Here is a 17,193-nt window from a genome sequence, read left to right on the forward strand (position 1 = left end):
GCTCGGGCGGTCACGTGGCCCGGCGGCTCGCGCTCCGCCGGCCCGGAGTTGTGTGCGCCTGCGCAGTATTGGGCGGCGGGAGGGAGCACCTCTCCCAGGGAAGGGTTTGCTGCGGGGATCCGGAGGCTGCTCCCGCGACGTTTTCTCTTCCCCTGTAGTCCTGCAGCGGAAGCTTGGCCCTTGACGTTTCCTTCTCCTCCGGAGGAGAGGTTAGTGCACTGCTTTTCCCTAGCAGCTTGTGTGGTCCTGCACCGCCTCCGCCTTCGCTCCCGGCCGCCGGAAACCTCTCGCGTCACCGGTTTCACCAGGACCGCTGTGACCTCCTGCCTCTGACAGTGATCTTTGGACGAATTAGCTGGGAGTTAAAAGCACTCAGTCAGTAAACACTCATTAGCCTTTTTGGAGCCAGCGCGTAGTGGTAACCGCAAAAATCAATGAAATCATCGTGAGCTTAAGGAATTGGAAGGCGTGCTTCCAAAGATTAGCTCCACTTTTCCATTGAATTGTAGTCTAGCTGTAACCGTTTTCTTAATTGATATTATTCTTAAAAAGTTGAAATGTGCCCAGGATCTAAGTAGCTGCCTTGTATTTCACTTCAAAAATATCAGTTGAATGATTACCTACTATGTGCTGTGCACTGTTGTCACAGGAGCGTGAACAAAACGCAGAAATCGCTATCCTCAAGGATCTTACTGGAACATTCTTGTCAGCATACAGCTATGCTGTGATTTCTTCCATCGTGAAAACAATTCTCCCCTGATCCCATTTTTCTTTCCATGCACATTTCTTTTCTGAGCTCCTTTCCAATAAAATTCCTCTGCAAGGGATTTTATTCAGTCTAAGAGCGTCTGGAGAGAAAAATCTCCCATCCTTTCCTCTTTTATTTTTTTCCTTAAGCATTGTCATTATCTAATATATTTTACTGGTTTACCACGTTTATTGTCAGTGACCTAATGTAAGATTCAGAAGATAGGAATTTTTGTCTAATTTATAGCTGTATTATCAGTAACTAGGACAATGCCTGGCACGTGGTAAGAACTCAGTGTTTGTTGTATAAATTAAACTAAGGGGGCTGGCCTGGTTAGCTTAGTTGGTTAGAGTACAGCCATATATCACCAAGGTCACAGGTTCAGATCGCTATACTGGCCAGCGACCAAAACAGTAATAATAATAATAATCTAAAAATTCAAGGTGTGCACATGATGTTAATTAAATGCAATGAAGAAATATGAAGTGGAGGAAGACAGATAATAGATAAGTGCTGGTTGTGTGTTTTAAATGAAGTGGTTGGAGGAGGCTACACTGGGTAGGACACATTTAAGCAAAGAGCTGAAGGAGGTAACAGAGTGAGAGTTATAGGTCCCTGTGAGAGGAGCATAAGGAACAGCAACTGCAAAGATCCGGAGGCCAGAGTGATGAGCAAAACAAGCAAGTGAGACAGCTGTAGGAAATATTAGAGTGGTGAGAAAGGGCCAGAGAATATAGGGCCCTGCAGGCCATTTTAAGGGCTTTGGCTTTTCTTGTAAGTGAAATGCGAGGCCATAGTCCAATTTTGCACAGAGGAAACATGTAATCCAACTTAAAGTTTCAAAGGTTCACTTTGGTTGCTGTGTTGAGAAGAATCTGTAGGAGACCAAGAACAGAAGCAGGGAGTTAAGAGAAAAATTCATGGGAAACATAGCAGCTTAGACCAGGTGGTAACAGTATTGATGGTACGAACGGGGCCCAGGAAGGCCAGGTGGGATCTACTGAATGATTGGGTATGGGGAATGAAGAGTCAAGGTGGACTCCAGGTTTTAGGCTTTAGCAAAATAGAGGGACGTAATTGCTATTCGTGAGAGGGGAGGACTGTGGGAAGAATAGTTTTGTGAGATCTCAGAAACTTAGTTTTAAGCATGTTACATTTTTACTCTTACCGGAGTGGTTTAGAGACAAATACTTGATATTCATCAATGTATAGATGCTGCATAAAACCATGAGTTTGGGTGCGATCACCAAGAGCCTGATAGAGAAGAACAGTGGCCGAGAGACGGAGTCCTGGTGCGTTCTATTCTTGAGGGGATGAGAAACCAGCAAAAGAGACAGGAGGTGCAGTCAGTGAGGGAGGAGGAAAATGGCCAGTGTGATATCCTAGAAGCCAAGTGAAGAAGGTGCTTCAAGGAGGGTGGAGTGATTAACTACCAGATGTTGCTTGATAAGTCAGTTAAAATGAAGACTGAGAAATGACTACTGGATTTAGAAATGTGGAGGTCATTGTTGACCTTGATGAGCGAGGTTTGGTGAAGGGGTAGGGATGAAAGCCCTATTGTAGTGGGTTCGAAATTGGAGAAGAGGACTTGGAGAGAGTGAATAAAACTCTTTGTAGTGGAATTTTATTGGAAAAGAGCTGAGAGAAAAGGTGTAGTATGTGCAAGGGAAAATGGGATCAGGAGAGAAATTTGTTTTGTTTTTGTTTTTCAAAATGGGAGATATAGCATAGTTGTATGCTAATAGGAATGTTTCAGTAAAGAGGGGGAAATAATGACATGGAAGAGAGGGGAGAAGGGCTTAATTCCTTCTGTGGGCAGGGAGGGATGAGATTTAGTGTACAGATGGAGGACTTGGCTCTAGATAGGATCATCGACAATTCACCTGTTGTAGCGGAAGGGAAGGCAAAGTACATGAGGGGACTTCAAAAAGTACACGGAAAGGTTTGTATTTTAGTTTTTATTTTTCCATGAACCTTTCTAAGTACCTTGTGAGGGCACAGAAGCAGTAGGTAGACACGTAGATGATGGCATAATTCATCTTGTGGAAGTTCTCTTCTGATTGTTTCTAGTTTGTAAGTGAAATAGAAAGCGAGGTCATTACTGAGAATGAGAAAGGATCAAGAGGCTTGCAGATTTTTTTTTTTTTAAGATGACCGGTAAGGGACCGGCCTGTGGCTCAGTCGGGAGAGTGCGGTGCTGATAACACCAAGGCCACGGGTTCGGCTCCCATATAGGGATGGCCGGTTTGCTCACTGGGTGAGCGTGGTGCTGACAACACCAAGCCAAGGGTTGAGATCCCCTTACCGGTTATCTTTTCTTTTTTTTTTTTTTTAAAAATGGGAGCCGAACCCGTGGCCTTGGTGTTATCAGCACCGCACTCTCCCGACTGAGCCACGGGCCGGCCTGAGGCTTGCAGATTTGAGGAGAGAGTGGAAAGTGGAATATAGTGGAGAAATATAAGGTGGTTGAGCAGCATGAAAGGCCACCTGAATGAAGTGGTCATGATTTTAGAGTGAGATCAGGCGGCTAGGATGGTTCGTTGTCTCCAGCCACGTTCAGCTGCAGGAGTGCAGGCACAAATGAGGTGAATTATATTTAATTACGGTTGAAGTTATGTCGTTTGTGGTATGTAGAGAGAGATGCAAGGGATTCAAGATATATGAGGGAGAGAGATTGTAATGGTAGACCACGGAGTAATAACTGGTGAGGAGGAAGGGAAGTTTTGGGGAACGAGAAACAGGGAAAAGGTAGTTGGATCTTTGAATTGTAGGTCCTGTTGGGGTTGAAGAGTTGTTGGAATTGGGTAATGGAAGGAGTGAGCTGGTAAGATAGGAGATAGTATTTGGAGAGTAGAAGGTGTGAAGTTGAGAATATGAGGTTGCATTTATTGATAATGACAAGGTCTGGAGAGCACTGTCCAATAGAAATACAATGCAAGCCACAAATGTAATTTTAAGCTTTCTAGAAGCTGCATTGATGAAAGAAAAATAAGCAGATGAAATTAATTGTAATAATGTATTTTATTTAGCCCAGTATATCCAAAAATACTATTTCAACAAGTAATCAATATAAAAATTATTAATATATTTTATTTCTTTTGTTAAAATTAAGTCTCAATTTATACTAGTCACATTTCAAATAGCCGCACATGCCTACTGGCTACTATATAGGTCAGAGCATATGACCATGGGAGTAAGTGGCTGGTGGAGAAGGGAAAACAAGATCGCTCAGGAAACTCAGAGGCGAGGGTATTGAAAGAGTCATTCCCACCAATGATCTGCATGTATATAAAAAAAAATCAATTATAACAATGAGAATATAGAAGAGTATGTGAATTCAATGCCAAACGGTATGTAAAGCTGTTAGGGTCATTTAAAATCTAGTATACTTTTTAACCTTTAAATTTAACTTGTACAATTAAAATGTCACTTTCCTGAGATGTGTTCTGGTTTTTAGCAAAGCCTAAATTTTTTCTGTGTGTTGTACACCCTAAATGCTACACTTTGTGTCTCTCTATGCAAAGAGAGAAAACACACTTCTTGTCTGTCCCATGGCTTTTATGTTCTTTGTTATAGTACTTTATGTAGCTTCCATGTTAAGGAGGTTGTTAGAGTTTGGAGGTAAAGAATTTCGTCAAAGAGGAAGAATCCAGGTTTGCACAGATTTCTAAAACTTTTTATAATTAGGTTCTTCAAAACCCACTGATTCAACTGGTAGGGAATCATATTAATTAAAGATGAACTTCAATAGCTAATTGGACTAAAACAAAACAATACCAACTTCTGAAGATATTTTGAAAACAGCAGGTTCTGCCTCCTAAATTTCACTGTAATTCATCTTTGTCCTTATCCTTCCCCTGCCACCCCCCCCTCCTTTTTTTGGTAATTGGCCAATATAGGACTCAAACCCTGGACGCTGGAGTTATCAGCACCATGCTCTAACCAGCAGAGCTAACTTCCCGGGCCCTTATCCTTCTTAAGAGTATTTTCTTTAAAACTGGAAGAGCCTCAGTTTTAGTTATATTTCTGCAACTTGCTAGTTGAGCAATTAGCCTCTCTAAAGCTGTTTCCCATCCATAAAATGCCTGATCAGGTTATTGTGAGGTAAAGCAGAGTACTTGGTGTGTAGAAAGTGCTTAAAAATAATCTCTCTCAGTTCCTCCTTCACATCGTTACCAAAAATGTGTTTCTTAAACATACATTTGAACATGTAATTCTCATACGAGGTCTCTTAAAAAGTTCATGGGAAGGGCCGGCCTGTGGCTCACTCGGGAGAGTGCGGTGTTGATAACACCAGGGCCGTGGGTTCGGATCCCATATAGGGATGGCCGGTTCGCTCACTGGGTGAGTGTGGTGCTGACAACACCAAGTCAAGGGTTAAGATCCCCTTACCGGTCATCTTTTTTTTTTAAAAAAAAAAAAAGTTCATGGGAAGATTTGTATTATCTTTTAATTCCACTTTTTCCATGAACTTTTTGAAGTACCCTCATCTTTAAGCTCTGGCTTTCCCCTACCTATAAAAACCCTTCAGGATCACTTAGTAGATCTTTTAAGGAACTGGCCACTGGCTCTTTTTCAGTCTCTGTCTCTTGCACCTCACTCCTAAGTTACATGCTGTTTGTCAGATAAATAATACTTCGTACCTGGGACATTTGGTTTGCTGATCCCTCTCCCATTTCAAGACCCAGTTCAAATGTCACTTCTGTGAATATGCCACAGCCACTCCTAACCCCAGACACTCACTTCTCTGGACCCCTTAGCAACTTGTACATCACATTATTCCATTTCTTCGACTAGACTGTGAATTCTGGGATCATTGTTCATACTTTAGCACCTAACATGTCATTTTTTTAAAATAATTTTTATTGGTTACCTACTATATGTTTACCTTTATGAACTGATAATTTTGGGGGGGTTTTGGCAGCTGGCCAGTACGGGAATCCAAACCCGTGACCTTGGTGTTACCAGCACCACACTCTACCAACTGAGCTAACCAGCCAGCCCTGTATGCTTACTTGTAAAGTACATAAATTTTGTACTGCAGATAGGGGGAGGGATTATTTACATATAAAGTCTGTTTCCTTTGTTTGGAGTGTGTGTGATTGTATCTGACATGCCTCATTCCCACTCCCATGCCCAAACCCTCCACTTCACAAAGCAGCTTAAGTCTTTCTGGGAGCCCTTACTGACTCTTCATATACAGTGAAGTGAACTTCTTGTGTGTTTCCTCAGTGTCGTGTACTGTAGCTCAGCAGTAGGGTCTATTCCATGAAGAATGATGAGCAGTTGAAAATGCCTGCCTCTGATGGCAGGGACCCTGTCCTTTCATGGGTCCATCCCTGGCCTCAACTCATTGCTTATCTCATTGTAATGGCTGAATAAATTTTGAATAAAGGAATTTGTAAGTACAGATTTTTAAAGTTGTTGATATGTTAATGAAGTAAATGAAGATGTCCCATCACCCTATTTTTTCTTTTTTAATGTCCTGGTCATGTCATTAGCTTTATAATCTTGTAATCTTCCAGAAGTCCAAACGTTGACTAAAGGAAAAGTGGCAAAAACACATACATTAATTTTTTTTAACTTCATTCTTTTACTAAACTTAGGTTAAGATGTACCTGTTTTGCAATTTTTTAAATATAAGATGCCTATTACCTAGGGAAATATTACTTATGTAATTTTTTAAACATTAAAAACAAAAGTGAACTTTGGATTCTTTTTCTTTTAGCTTGGGATGTGGTAATGCCAGCCAGACTTTTCAGAGCCCTGACCAGATCTCACTATATTTTATCAAAAGCACATCAGTGCCGAAGATTTGTTCATCTAACATTAAAACCACCTAAGAAATTTGAAAATACAACATGCACCATCCTGACAACATGTCAGAACTTGGATTTGTTCTTTCCTGATTCAGCAGCTGGTGGTTTAAATAAATCTCAGATCCTGGAAATGAACCGAAAAACATCAAACACAAGCGTACTCTTTCTATTAAGTGCTGTGCATTGCCAAGCTGAAAAAGCACACCTTCCATCCATGAAATCCTTTGCTGCTCACAGGAAAGTGACCCACAAGCCAAATCTATTGGGTTCTAAGTGGTTTATAAAAATACTAAAGAGACATTACTCACCTATGTCAACTGAAATATTTGTTCCAAAACAAGACATTCCCCAAGTCAAGAGACCACTAAAAGCATCCAGGACCAGGCAGCCATCCAGGACCAACCTTCCAGTCCTGTCTGTGAACGAGGTAAGGTGGGTGTGGTTGGGAGTGTTCACAGCACTTGTGTTTAGTAATCAGCGCTCACCCTCTAAACTAGTGTGCACTGCACCACAGTTTCACTGCTAACATAAGACAACTGGCAACCAACTCAGAATTTCTTTCATCAGGGTCTTTGAAGCCTCACATATCCAAAGGAAATCAAACTCTTAGTTTTTTTTTTTAAGAATTAGTGGAACATATAAAGATAATATTTATAGGCAATAAAATATAACAACATAGTTTATGAGGAGATTAGTTATTGGCATAAGGAAACTTTGAAAAACGAGGGCTAATATTAAGTCCAATCTAAGAATGGAACTATAAAAAACAAAACAAAACAAAAAACCACCCATTTAAAAATCAAACTAGAAATTCAGATTTGAAAAAAATTGTAACTATGCAGACAAGTAAACATTCATTAGCCTATGGTAACTGTGCATGGGGTGGTGAGATGACATGGCGAGGTAGAATCAAAAAATAGCAAAAAGGTTTTTGCTTTTTTATCCTCTAAAGTCTAAAGGGAGTGTGTTTTATTCAGTATTAAGAGATTTCTGGTAATTTTTCAGCTGCAGTTTGCATTTCCCCTCTAAGTGATAAACTATTTAAGGATCGGTCAGGATCAAGCCTTCTGTATCTTGCTTAATACCTAAAATCATGCTTTATACTTAACAAATGTTTGTTAAATTGGAAAGGACTGAAAAGAGGCAGAGGAATCTTTAATATAGATAGTCATCAACATTAAAAATAGGAATGTACGTAGAGCACAGTGTTATAACACAAAGGTCAAGGGTTCTGATCCCCGTACTGGCCAGCAGCAAAAAAAAAAGAAATGTAGATATTTAAAATTTGATTAAGCATTCTGAATCTGTCAGAAAACAGGTTAGAATGTCTGTCTTCAGATCTTGATTATGAGAAGTAGACCCTGAGCATGTTTAATTTTGGCAGTGTTTTACTGTGCAGTTGACATCCTTTTAAAAGGAATACATGCCTTCATTACTAAATCCTCACATTATAAAGTTAGGAGTTAAGCAATGATTTTTACTTTAGATTCTAATTTGGTTTAAATTCTTGTATGATTTCCGTGAAGCCAGGATGTGAAGAATGGAAGGCTGTGCAGATTCTTCTCCCAGCCCTTCCTTCTCCTTAGAGTTTTGGGGGGTAGTATGGGAAATTCAGTATTTAAGCAACTGAGAGGACATTAAGTGCATCTGAATTCATGGCAGATCCAAAAAAGAGATCAAATCATTTTTTTCTTTTATTACATCTAGCAGCACAGTGCAACAAATTTCTTATGAAAAAGTTGATATGGTCAGAAAAGTTACCTGTTTTGTAGTTAACTGGTTGTGAACTATCAAAGAGGCTTTATTTCTTTGGGCTATCCTTGGACTTGAAAGCAATTTTCCTGAATGACATTTTTTATTTTTCTTTAGGATTTTTTTTTTTTTTCTGTTTCCTTCCAGGAAAGGATTAAAAACAGATTTTCAAAATTCAACACAGTTTTAAATGGGATAATAAAAGCATTCAAATTTAAGACAGAGCAAACAGTTAACATGAACGAGAAATAAATGTTATTAAGTACCTGGTATGAATAATCTAGATGAATATTTACTTCCGAGAAGCCTAATAATTAAGGGATGAAATCGTCCTGGGTTGTATATTTCTCGTTGTCTCAGGTGGGGGCCAGGGGTGTGTGTGGAGAAAAACATAAAAATATCTTAAGAGAAATACCTTTTTCCAGCACTGAAGTAAAGGAGTCATTTATTTCATGGTTTCTTTTATAGGAGACATATGTAACATAATAGACAATGACTTCAGTTGGACTTTTGCAAAAAACAGAAGCAATATGTTGTCTCTCTAAGAGCACAGGAAAATAATGGAAAATCATGTTTCTAAAGTGATCTGAGGTAATGTAGTTTTGGAATCTTATTGTCCGAGGATTTTATTTTTCATGAAGAAGTCTTGAGTCGTGATGTATTAGTCTGTTTCTTTTACTTATAACAAAATACTTGAAACTGGGTGGTTTAGAAAGAAAATGAAATGTATTGCTTACAGTTTCTGAGGCTGGGAAATCCAAAGTCCATCTGGTGGGGGCAACAGTGACCTAGGGGTCTCATATTGCAAGATGGTGGAAGTAGAGAGAGCAGACAGACACACTCTCCTCTCTCTCCTGTTAAAGCCATGAGAACCACACCCATGACCACTTTTTAATCCATTCATTATGGCATGGTCCTACAAACTAATCACCTCTTCAAGGCTCCACCTTTCAATTACAATAAAAGGATTTCCCACCCTCTTATCATAAATACATAAAACATAATACATAAAACTTGGGGGACAGAATTCAAGCTTCATCGAGTTTGGGGGGACAGTTCAATCCACTACATTCTACCCCTGGCTCCACAAAACTCCTGTCCTTTTCACATGCGGATACATTCATTTCATCCCCAAAGTCTTAACTCACTTCAACCCAAAAGTCCAAAGTCCCATCTGTGATGTCAAAGAAGTTATCTACTTCCAAGATACAATGGTAATACAATGGTAATTGTTCCCATTCAAAGAGGGAGAAATAGGCCAAAAGAAAGGAGTAACAGGTCCAGAACAAGTCCAAAAACCAGTGGGGCAGGCATTAAACCTCAAAGCTGGCAAATCATGTACCTTGACTCCATGTTCAATGTCCTTTGCATGCTACTGTGGGGGCTGGGTCCCAAAGTCCTTGAGCAGCTCTGCTCCTATGGCTTTCCTGGTCTCAGGCCACACTTCACCTCTCCCAGGTTGGTGTTCCACTCTGGTAACTCCACAGGTCTGGGAGTTCAATGGCTGTCCCACTGCCACAGCTCCACTAGGCATGGCGCAGATGGGGTTTCTCTGCTGCAACTCTGACCGCACATTTCCACTGGGTATTGCTCTAGCAAAGGCTCTTCACAGTGGTCACCCCTGCAACAAATCTCTTCCTGGATCCCCAGACTTTTCCATACATCGTTTGAAATCAGGGTGGAGGCTCCCAAGGCTCCACAGCTCTGGCATTCTGCCAGACTGAAGAGTTAACACCATGTGGATGCCACCAAGGCTTCTGGCTTGTATCTTCCAAAGTTGCAGGTCCAGCCACACCTGGGGCCAATTTAGCCACAGCTAGAGTAGCCAAAGCAGCTCGGAAGTGCTGGTGCTGGAAGCAGCTTCCCAAAGTGGCCTTCAGTGGCAAGCCCACGGAGAGCACCTCAGGCCTGTTCCTCAAGACCATTCTGTCTTGCTCAGACTTTGGGTCTGAAATGGAAGGGTTTGCCCCAGAGTCTTCTGCAATGCCTTCAGGGTCTTTTTCCCCTTCTCTTGATAATCCCATTCTTTTATACTAATGTTCTTAGCACCATTGCATCTTTCTTCTGAAAATGCTCTGCTTCCCTCTTAAATTCTGGCTTTATGTCATGCCTTTGCAGCTATAACACAGTGTAGGCTGTTACAAGTAGCCATGCAGCTTCCTTAATGCTCTGCTGCTTAGATTTCTTCTACCAAATACTCTGGTTCATGACTCTTAAGTTCCAACTTCCAAAAGTCGTAGGGCATGGACACAATGCAGCCAAGTTCCTTGCCAGTTCATAGCAAGGGTGACCGTTGCTCTGGTTTCCAATAAGTCCCTTCTCATTTACATCTGAGACCTCCTTAGAGTGGTCTTTATAGTCCATATTTCTATCAGCATTCTGTTCACTACCATTTAACTGGTCTCTAAAACATTCCAAACTTTCCCTGGTCTTTTTGTCGTCTTCTGAGTCCTCCAAACCACTCCAACCTTTGCCTAACACCCAAATCCAAAGCTGCTTTCACATTTTTAAGTATTTGTTATAAGCAACACCCCACTTTTCTGGTACCAATTTTCTGTATTAGTCTGTTTATGTTGCTTATAACAAAATACTTGAAACTTGGGTTTTTATAAAGAAAACAATATTTATTGTTTACAGTTTGTGAGGCTGGGAAGTCCAAAGTCCATCTAGTGGTACTGACAGTGACCTAGGGGTTTCACATCGCAAGATGTGGAAGCAGAGAGAGCAGAAAGACAGACGCTCCTCTCTTTTTAAAGCCATCAGAGCCATACCCATGACCACCGTTTTTAATCCATTCACTACTGCATGGTCCTACAATGTATTCACCTCTTCAAGGCTCCACCTTTCAATTACCATAAAAGGATTTCCCACCCCCCTAACAGTCACGGTGGGGACTAAGTTTCTAATATATAAAACTTGGGGGACACAATTCAAGCTTCAGTGAGTTTTAAGGGGACATAATCTACTACATGTGCCTAGGTAACATATCCCCAGGACTGAAGACTGACTTTTATCTGCCCCAGATTGAGGGCCACTCCATTTTAATATGGGCGTCATAGGGCTGGTGAATCCTTTGTCACAGAGTAACCCTTTATACCACTCTTGACTGAGACAAGGAAAGGAGTATACTTTGTGTCAGAAAGCATGTGGACTTTGTCTTGTTCCTATATAAGCTCCTAAGCTCATCCTTCTACCTCTGTCAAACCCCATGCATTTGGAATTGGCTGAATGTGGTTTCAGTCACCCTCCATATTAGAATTAAATCTTTACCCGCTCTCATTGGTGGAGATCATAACCTATTGAGATATTCAGCCTACATCCCACTGGCTTATAACTTGTAGGAGTAACAGCAGTGCTGCTTGTTGTTAATGTCCGTCTTTCAGGAAAAGAATGCCGGAGGATGAGGACCACTGGTGTAAGAGGGAGAGTGTTTTTCAGACCAACAGCATGGTGTGTTGTAAAATTAACTAGTGGGTTGTTAATCGTGTAAAAAAAAAATATATAGAAAAAATATCTGAATGCATTGCTCACTATAAAGGTAAATGCTGGTTTGTGGAGCTTTTGTGGCAGTTACTGATGTGTGCTCATATGTGTACTGGTTATATAAAATTTCAGACCAACAGCATGGTGTGTTGTAAAATTAACTAGTGGGTTGTTAATCGTGTAAAAAAAATATATATAGAAAAAATATCTGAATACATTGCTCACTATAAAGGTAAATGCTGGTTTGTGGAGCTTTTGTGGCAGTTACTGATGTGTGCTCATATGTGTACTGGTTATATAAAATTGTTATATATTATAGGTTGTAATCAAAAAAAGCTTACAAGCTAAAGCATTATACTAGTAATGTAAAATGCAGAAAAAGATGCATCTTTCCCTTAGTAAGTATGATCTGTTTCTACTCACAGTACTTCTGACACCAAATACATGGGGCTTTTCCCCCCACACCGACCAGTTCTCCAAATCTCCAAACACTAGAAGGTGTCCTCCAATTCAGTTCAATCTCTGTAGGTTAAGTTTAGTCCCACAAGACTGCCCCTCACTTCAGACACCAGTTCCGAGTCCCAGGTGGACACCTGTACTTCTGACCAACCAGCTGTAAATTGGGGATTCCCATGGCCCCCTCCTCAGGTTTGATAATTTGCTAGAATGGCTCACAGAACTCAGGGAAACAGTTACATTTATTGGTTTATTACAAAGGATATTATAAAGGATACAAATGAATAGCCCGATGAAGAGGTACACAGGGTGAAGTCCAAAGGGCCCAAATACAGGAGCTTCTGTTCCTGTGGAATTGGGACGTGCCGCCCTCCTGGCATGTGGATGCATTCACCAACCCAGGAGTTCACTAAGCCCCATTGTTGAGGTGTTTTTACAGAGGTTTCATTACATAGGAACGATTAATTATTAACTTAATCTCCAGCCCCTCTCCCTTCTCTAGAGATAGGGGATGGAGCTAAAAGTTCCAAGCTCCTAATCAAGGTTTGGTCTTTCTAGCAACTAGCTATCCAAGAGCCCACCAAGGGTTGCCTCATTAGAACAACAGGCATTCTTATTACTTATGAAATTCCAGGGGACTTGGAAGCTCTGTCTCAGCAACCAAAAGCAAACACCAAATATCACAACAAAAGATCACCCTATCACTTAGGAAATTACAACGGTTTTAGGAGCTTTGTGCCAGGAACAAAGGACAAAGACCAAATATAAATTTCTTGTTAATCACAGTATCATAGTAACACAGAAGCAACATTGCTATAATACACTAATTTTTTCAGTAATATAGCATGAATAAAAATAAACTTTTTTTTTTTTAAAGAAAAGTGTTCCATTAGAGCAGATAAGGCTACTAAAACAGAAATCATAAATAGATGTTTAGCCCCATCTGCTGGAACATGTCTTCTATGGCCGTAAGAAAACAAAATACATAGTGAAATATAGTGTTTTTGGTTTTGTTTTGGGTTTTTTGAACATTTTAAAATAGAAAGCCCTAAATTTAGCCCTAAATCCAATAACTATTTTAGTTTGGTTTGGCACATCTGTTTAAGAACATGTTGTTGATCCCATCCTAAACCTGAAATTTACTTTACATATATACATGTAATTAATGCTTAATAAGGACTCACTATAAAAATCCAGAAAAAGACATGTATGAAAATAAAATCCTCTCACAAGGTTACAGCACTTTTAATTAATGGGGGAAAAGTCAAAGACAAGACAGTCCATGGTTCTCTTTCCTTTTACCAAATGGGCTTAAATAAAAAACTTGAAATTTAAAAGCGAAGGAAACAAAACCAAAACAAGGTGTCTACAAATCAAACTTTAAAACTTGTGAATTATTTATTAATAAAAGAAGGCCACAACTTTAACAGAGACTCAAATCCAAGAGGTTTAAGGAGGGTACAGAAAGCAGTGTGGCAAGCCACATGTGCTGTGTCACATTGGCTAGAACACTGAACCAAACTAAACAGGAGATGCTGAGAGAAGGAAAGGTGACGAGCTTCACAAGATCCTTGGAATGGCTGAGTAAAAACAGGTTGTGTTTTAAGATCTATTTATAATCTGGTTATTTGGAACTCCAAATATAGTTTTTCATAAAAATAGTGATTAAATGCCTTGCCTTGGTCACATCCTTGAGTTGAATGGTTCTCTAACCTGCCAGTTTACAGCTCTCATTCTAGAGAAAGAAACTGTCTCTGCCATTTTCAGTATAGTTATGGGAGATCATTCACTGGACCAGCTTAGCTCCTTTCTGTGCCTCGTGCTCTGTCCACTCCAGCCCAAACTAAGCATATCAGTTAACAGGAGCAGTTAACAGGAGCAATTCTGACATCCAACCTAATATACCGTGATTTCACCTGGCAAGCTTCAGTAAATCTGCAGGTCTCACGGAGGACAGCCTGCCTACTGCAGTGCCTCTTTGCAGGATTCCTTTTCTTTCAGCCAGTTTCTCCTCTGCAGTCATGTCGTGTCGGCTCTTCTGAACTCCATGGAACCGTGAAAGAACAGGTAGTGCTCACAGGTCTAAACCTGTAGCTCATACCTGATTCCTGTGCTCCAGTGGGGCTCTCTTATTGTATATGTATTTGTATATCAGTGTGTGCTTCCATATGTCACTGTGGGAATGAGCTTATCAGTTATTTGCAAAAGGAGGGTGCTACATCCATTTATCCCCACATTCTCCAATAATTTCAGCTTTCCTGACTCAACTTTTTCTAATTAAATTAAAATCATTTTGTTTATCAGTGGATATTTTATTGATTTTAGATTTTTCAGTTTGTATGTATCCTCAAGTCCTCTGTTTATTCCTCTGCGGCTTTTTAAACCACATATTAGAACTGTATAACAAATTGAGGAAAAAGCAAAGCAGGGTTAGGCCATTTCTTGAGAAAATGCCATGAGTTAGGTAACAAGTGGGAGGAAGGAAGGAATTCATATACTACTTCTCTAGAATTTCATGCTAGCAGTGTAACAGAATGGGAAAGAATTTGGGAGCTGAGATGAGGAAGTACTAAGAATAAATGTTGATTTAGTGACTCATAAACTTCTTTTGACCGACTGTAATGTAACAAATGTTGAACATTTGTACCAGTCCTAACCCTGAGCAGTTTACATTCGTCAGCTTGTTTGAACCTTACAACAGCACAATACAGTAGGATTATTGTTATTCTGGTAATTTAAAAAATTGTTAATCAGATTCTGTGCCCTAAATCTTAACTCTTATGCCAGTAGCTTTGAAACTTTACCGACCACATCCCATAGTGAGAGATATATTTAACATTTTACATACATAGTGACCCATTATACATACATAGACATATACAAGAGTACTTCAGAAAGCTCGTGGAAGGGCTGGCCTGTGGCTCACTCGGGAGAGTGTGGTGCTGATAACACCAAGGCCATGGGTTCGGATCCCATATAGGGATGGCCGGTTTGCTCACTGGGTGAGCGTGGTGCTGACAACACCAAGTCAAGGGTTAAGATCCCCTTACCGGTCATCTTTTTTTTTTTTTTTAAAAAAAAAAAGCTCATGGAAAAATAGAATTAAAAGATAGTACATGTCCATGAACTTTTTGAAGTGCCTTCATATAAGTGACAGAAAACTTCATAAAATAATATTTACTCTTAACTCTGAGTGATGCACTGTATGATTTTCTATTTTATTCTCTAATTATTTTATAAAGCTGGTTTGGGCCAACCAAATTAATAACAGAACTCACTAATGGGTTGTGACCTGTGGTTTGAGAAAAACACTGCATTATGCCATATTGCTTACTGTATGTATATTGTATAGACACACAATATGAATATCTAGGTGTATACACAAACAAGACTCACAGTACATGAACCAAAGCACTAACCAAACCCCAGGACACATTTCAGGTTTTCAGATCTATTTGTTTAATATTAACCAGAATAAAAATACTGTAATTCCTTTGTGAAAAAGGCATCTCTGCCTATGCGAGGCTAGTGACAAATTATAAAATGACCTCAGATACTAATGTTGCTGTTGCTATGCAGAAGAGTCACAGAAACTCAGGGATGGAGAGACTTTACTATCATTTCATCCAGGCACCTGTATGTTGCCTCCGTCCTCTCTATGTCTTGTTCAACCTGTGCTTGAAACACTACCAGCTGGGGAGTGGCTTCTGTTTGGGAATAATCCATTCCATCTTTTTGGCTAGGGAGAGCAAGTTCTTTTGTAGATTGAGCAGAAATTTGTCTCCCTATAACTTTTCTCCACATTGCATCTCTTGTATGAACCTTTGAGATCTTTGAAGAAAACTCTCAAATGCTAGCTTTGCAGAATGGAGTCCCATCAGGCGACACAGCCACCAGCACAGACGCCTCAGCCTCTTGGTAACCCATGTCATGCTCATCTCCTTGAAACAGGACCTGATGCAGTGCACAGCATTTGCAACAGCAGATGAATATCATCTGGGGAATCTCTCTCAAGACCTGGCCTCCCACGGATACGTTGAAGTAACGAGCTTACCTAGAGGTACTTCTTGAACCTGGGGCCAAGTATTGTGAAAATGTATTAGAAAATAATTTTCCTATGATACTCTCTTAAGTATGCATTTGTTTGTCTTTTATTTTCTATTGGAAGGATAGTATCAAACAGTGGTGTTGAATCTCTTCATACAAATGACATATAAAGATAAGAGATTAAAATGCATTTACAGAGAACTTAGTTCTCAGATTAAAATCGATATGATTTATTAAGCTTTATTCACAGGATCACTGTTACCTGGGATGATCAACGGCCATGCTCCTTCATTTGTCACATTAAAAAGTTATTTTAGTGTTACTGAAGAACCATGAAATTGATAGAAATAGGGAAAGCCTTTAAAAAAAATTTACCATTCCAATCCAGTACTTTAAAATTAACAAAATCAGCTAAAAGACAAAGGATATAAAAAAGAAGAAAGTTAAACTTAACTCAAGATTTTAGGATAATATCAGGAAGGATTCTTGAGAAAATATCCTCTTTCCATAAAAAAAAAAAAATAACTTGGAACATTTAGATGGAAGAAATTTTGCAGTGAAACCCAAGATAGTTCAATAACCATAAAATTTATTAATTTACCTCAGAATAACATAAATAGGTTGTAAACCTCCCTGCTACACAGAAAATTCTTAAAGTCATTGCTACCGTAAGAAACTCGAAATGTCATTGTGCTTTTTTGGCCTCGATGATCTGAACAGACTGTACGATTTGATGACAAAAACGAGCACAGTTGTCTTAGAAAAAACAGCTGTGTCCAGGACCCCTGATGTGAAATCTGCTGAGGCCGTCAGCAGCGTGGTCCCGTGCGTGGTCCCGTCCCACTGCTGTGGGTCTCTCCGTTTCATTTATGTTGCTTTTGGTTACAT

At 39.9% G+C, this 17,193-nt stretch overlaps 1 protein-coding gene and 1 non-coding gene across 2 annotated transcripts in view; one reads left to right on the plus strand and one right to left on the minus strand.

Moving 5' to 3' along the window:
* Positions 1 to 104: 104 nt before the first annotated feature.
* RMND1 (required for meiotic nuclear division 1 homolog (S. cerevisiae)) overlaps positions 105 to 17,193 on the plus strand; it is a 47,306-nt gene continuing 30,217 nt past the window's right edge. The window contains exons 1-3 of the mRNA XM_008575126.1: positions 105 to 209; positions 6,477 to 6,994; positions 16,210 to 16,299. Coding sequence (XP_008573348.1) covers positions 6,491 to 6,994; positions 16,210 to 16,299 — 594 coding nt within the window. The 5' untranslated portion in view covers positions 105 to 209; positions 6,477 to 6,490. The remainder of the gene's footprint in view (positions 210 to 6,476; positions 6,995 to 16,209; positions 16,300 to 17,193) is intronic.
* Positions 5,674 to 5,747, minus strand: TRNAT-GGU. Its single transcript has one exon. It is a non-coding gene; the product is annotated as a tRNA-Thr (tRNA).

Source organism: Galeopterus variegatus, unplaced genomic scaffold (assembly GCF_000696425.1).
Source record: "Galeopterus variegatus unplaced genomic scaffold, G_variegatus-3.0.2 Scaffold1140, whole genome shotgun sequence".
Taxonomy (NCBI): domain Eukaryota; kingdom Metazoa; phylum Chordata; class Mammalia; order Dermoptera; family Cynocephalidae; genus Galeopterus; species Galeopterus variegatus.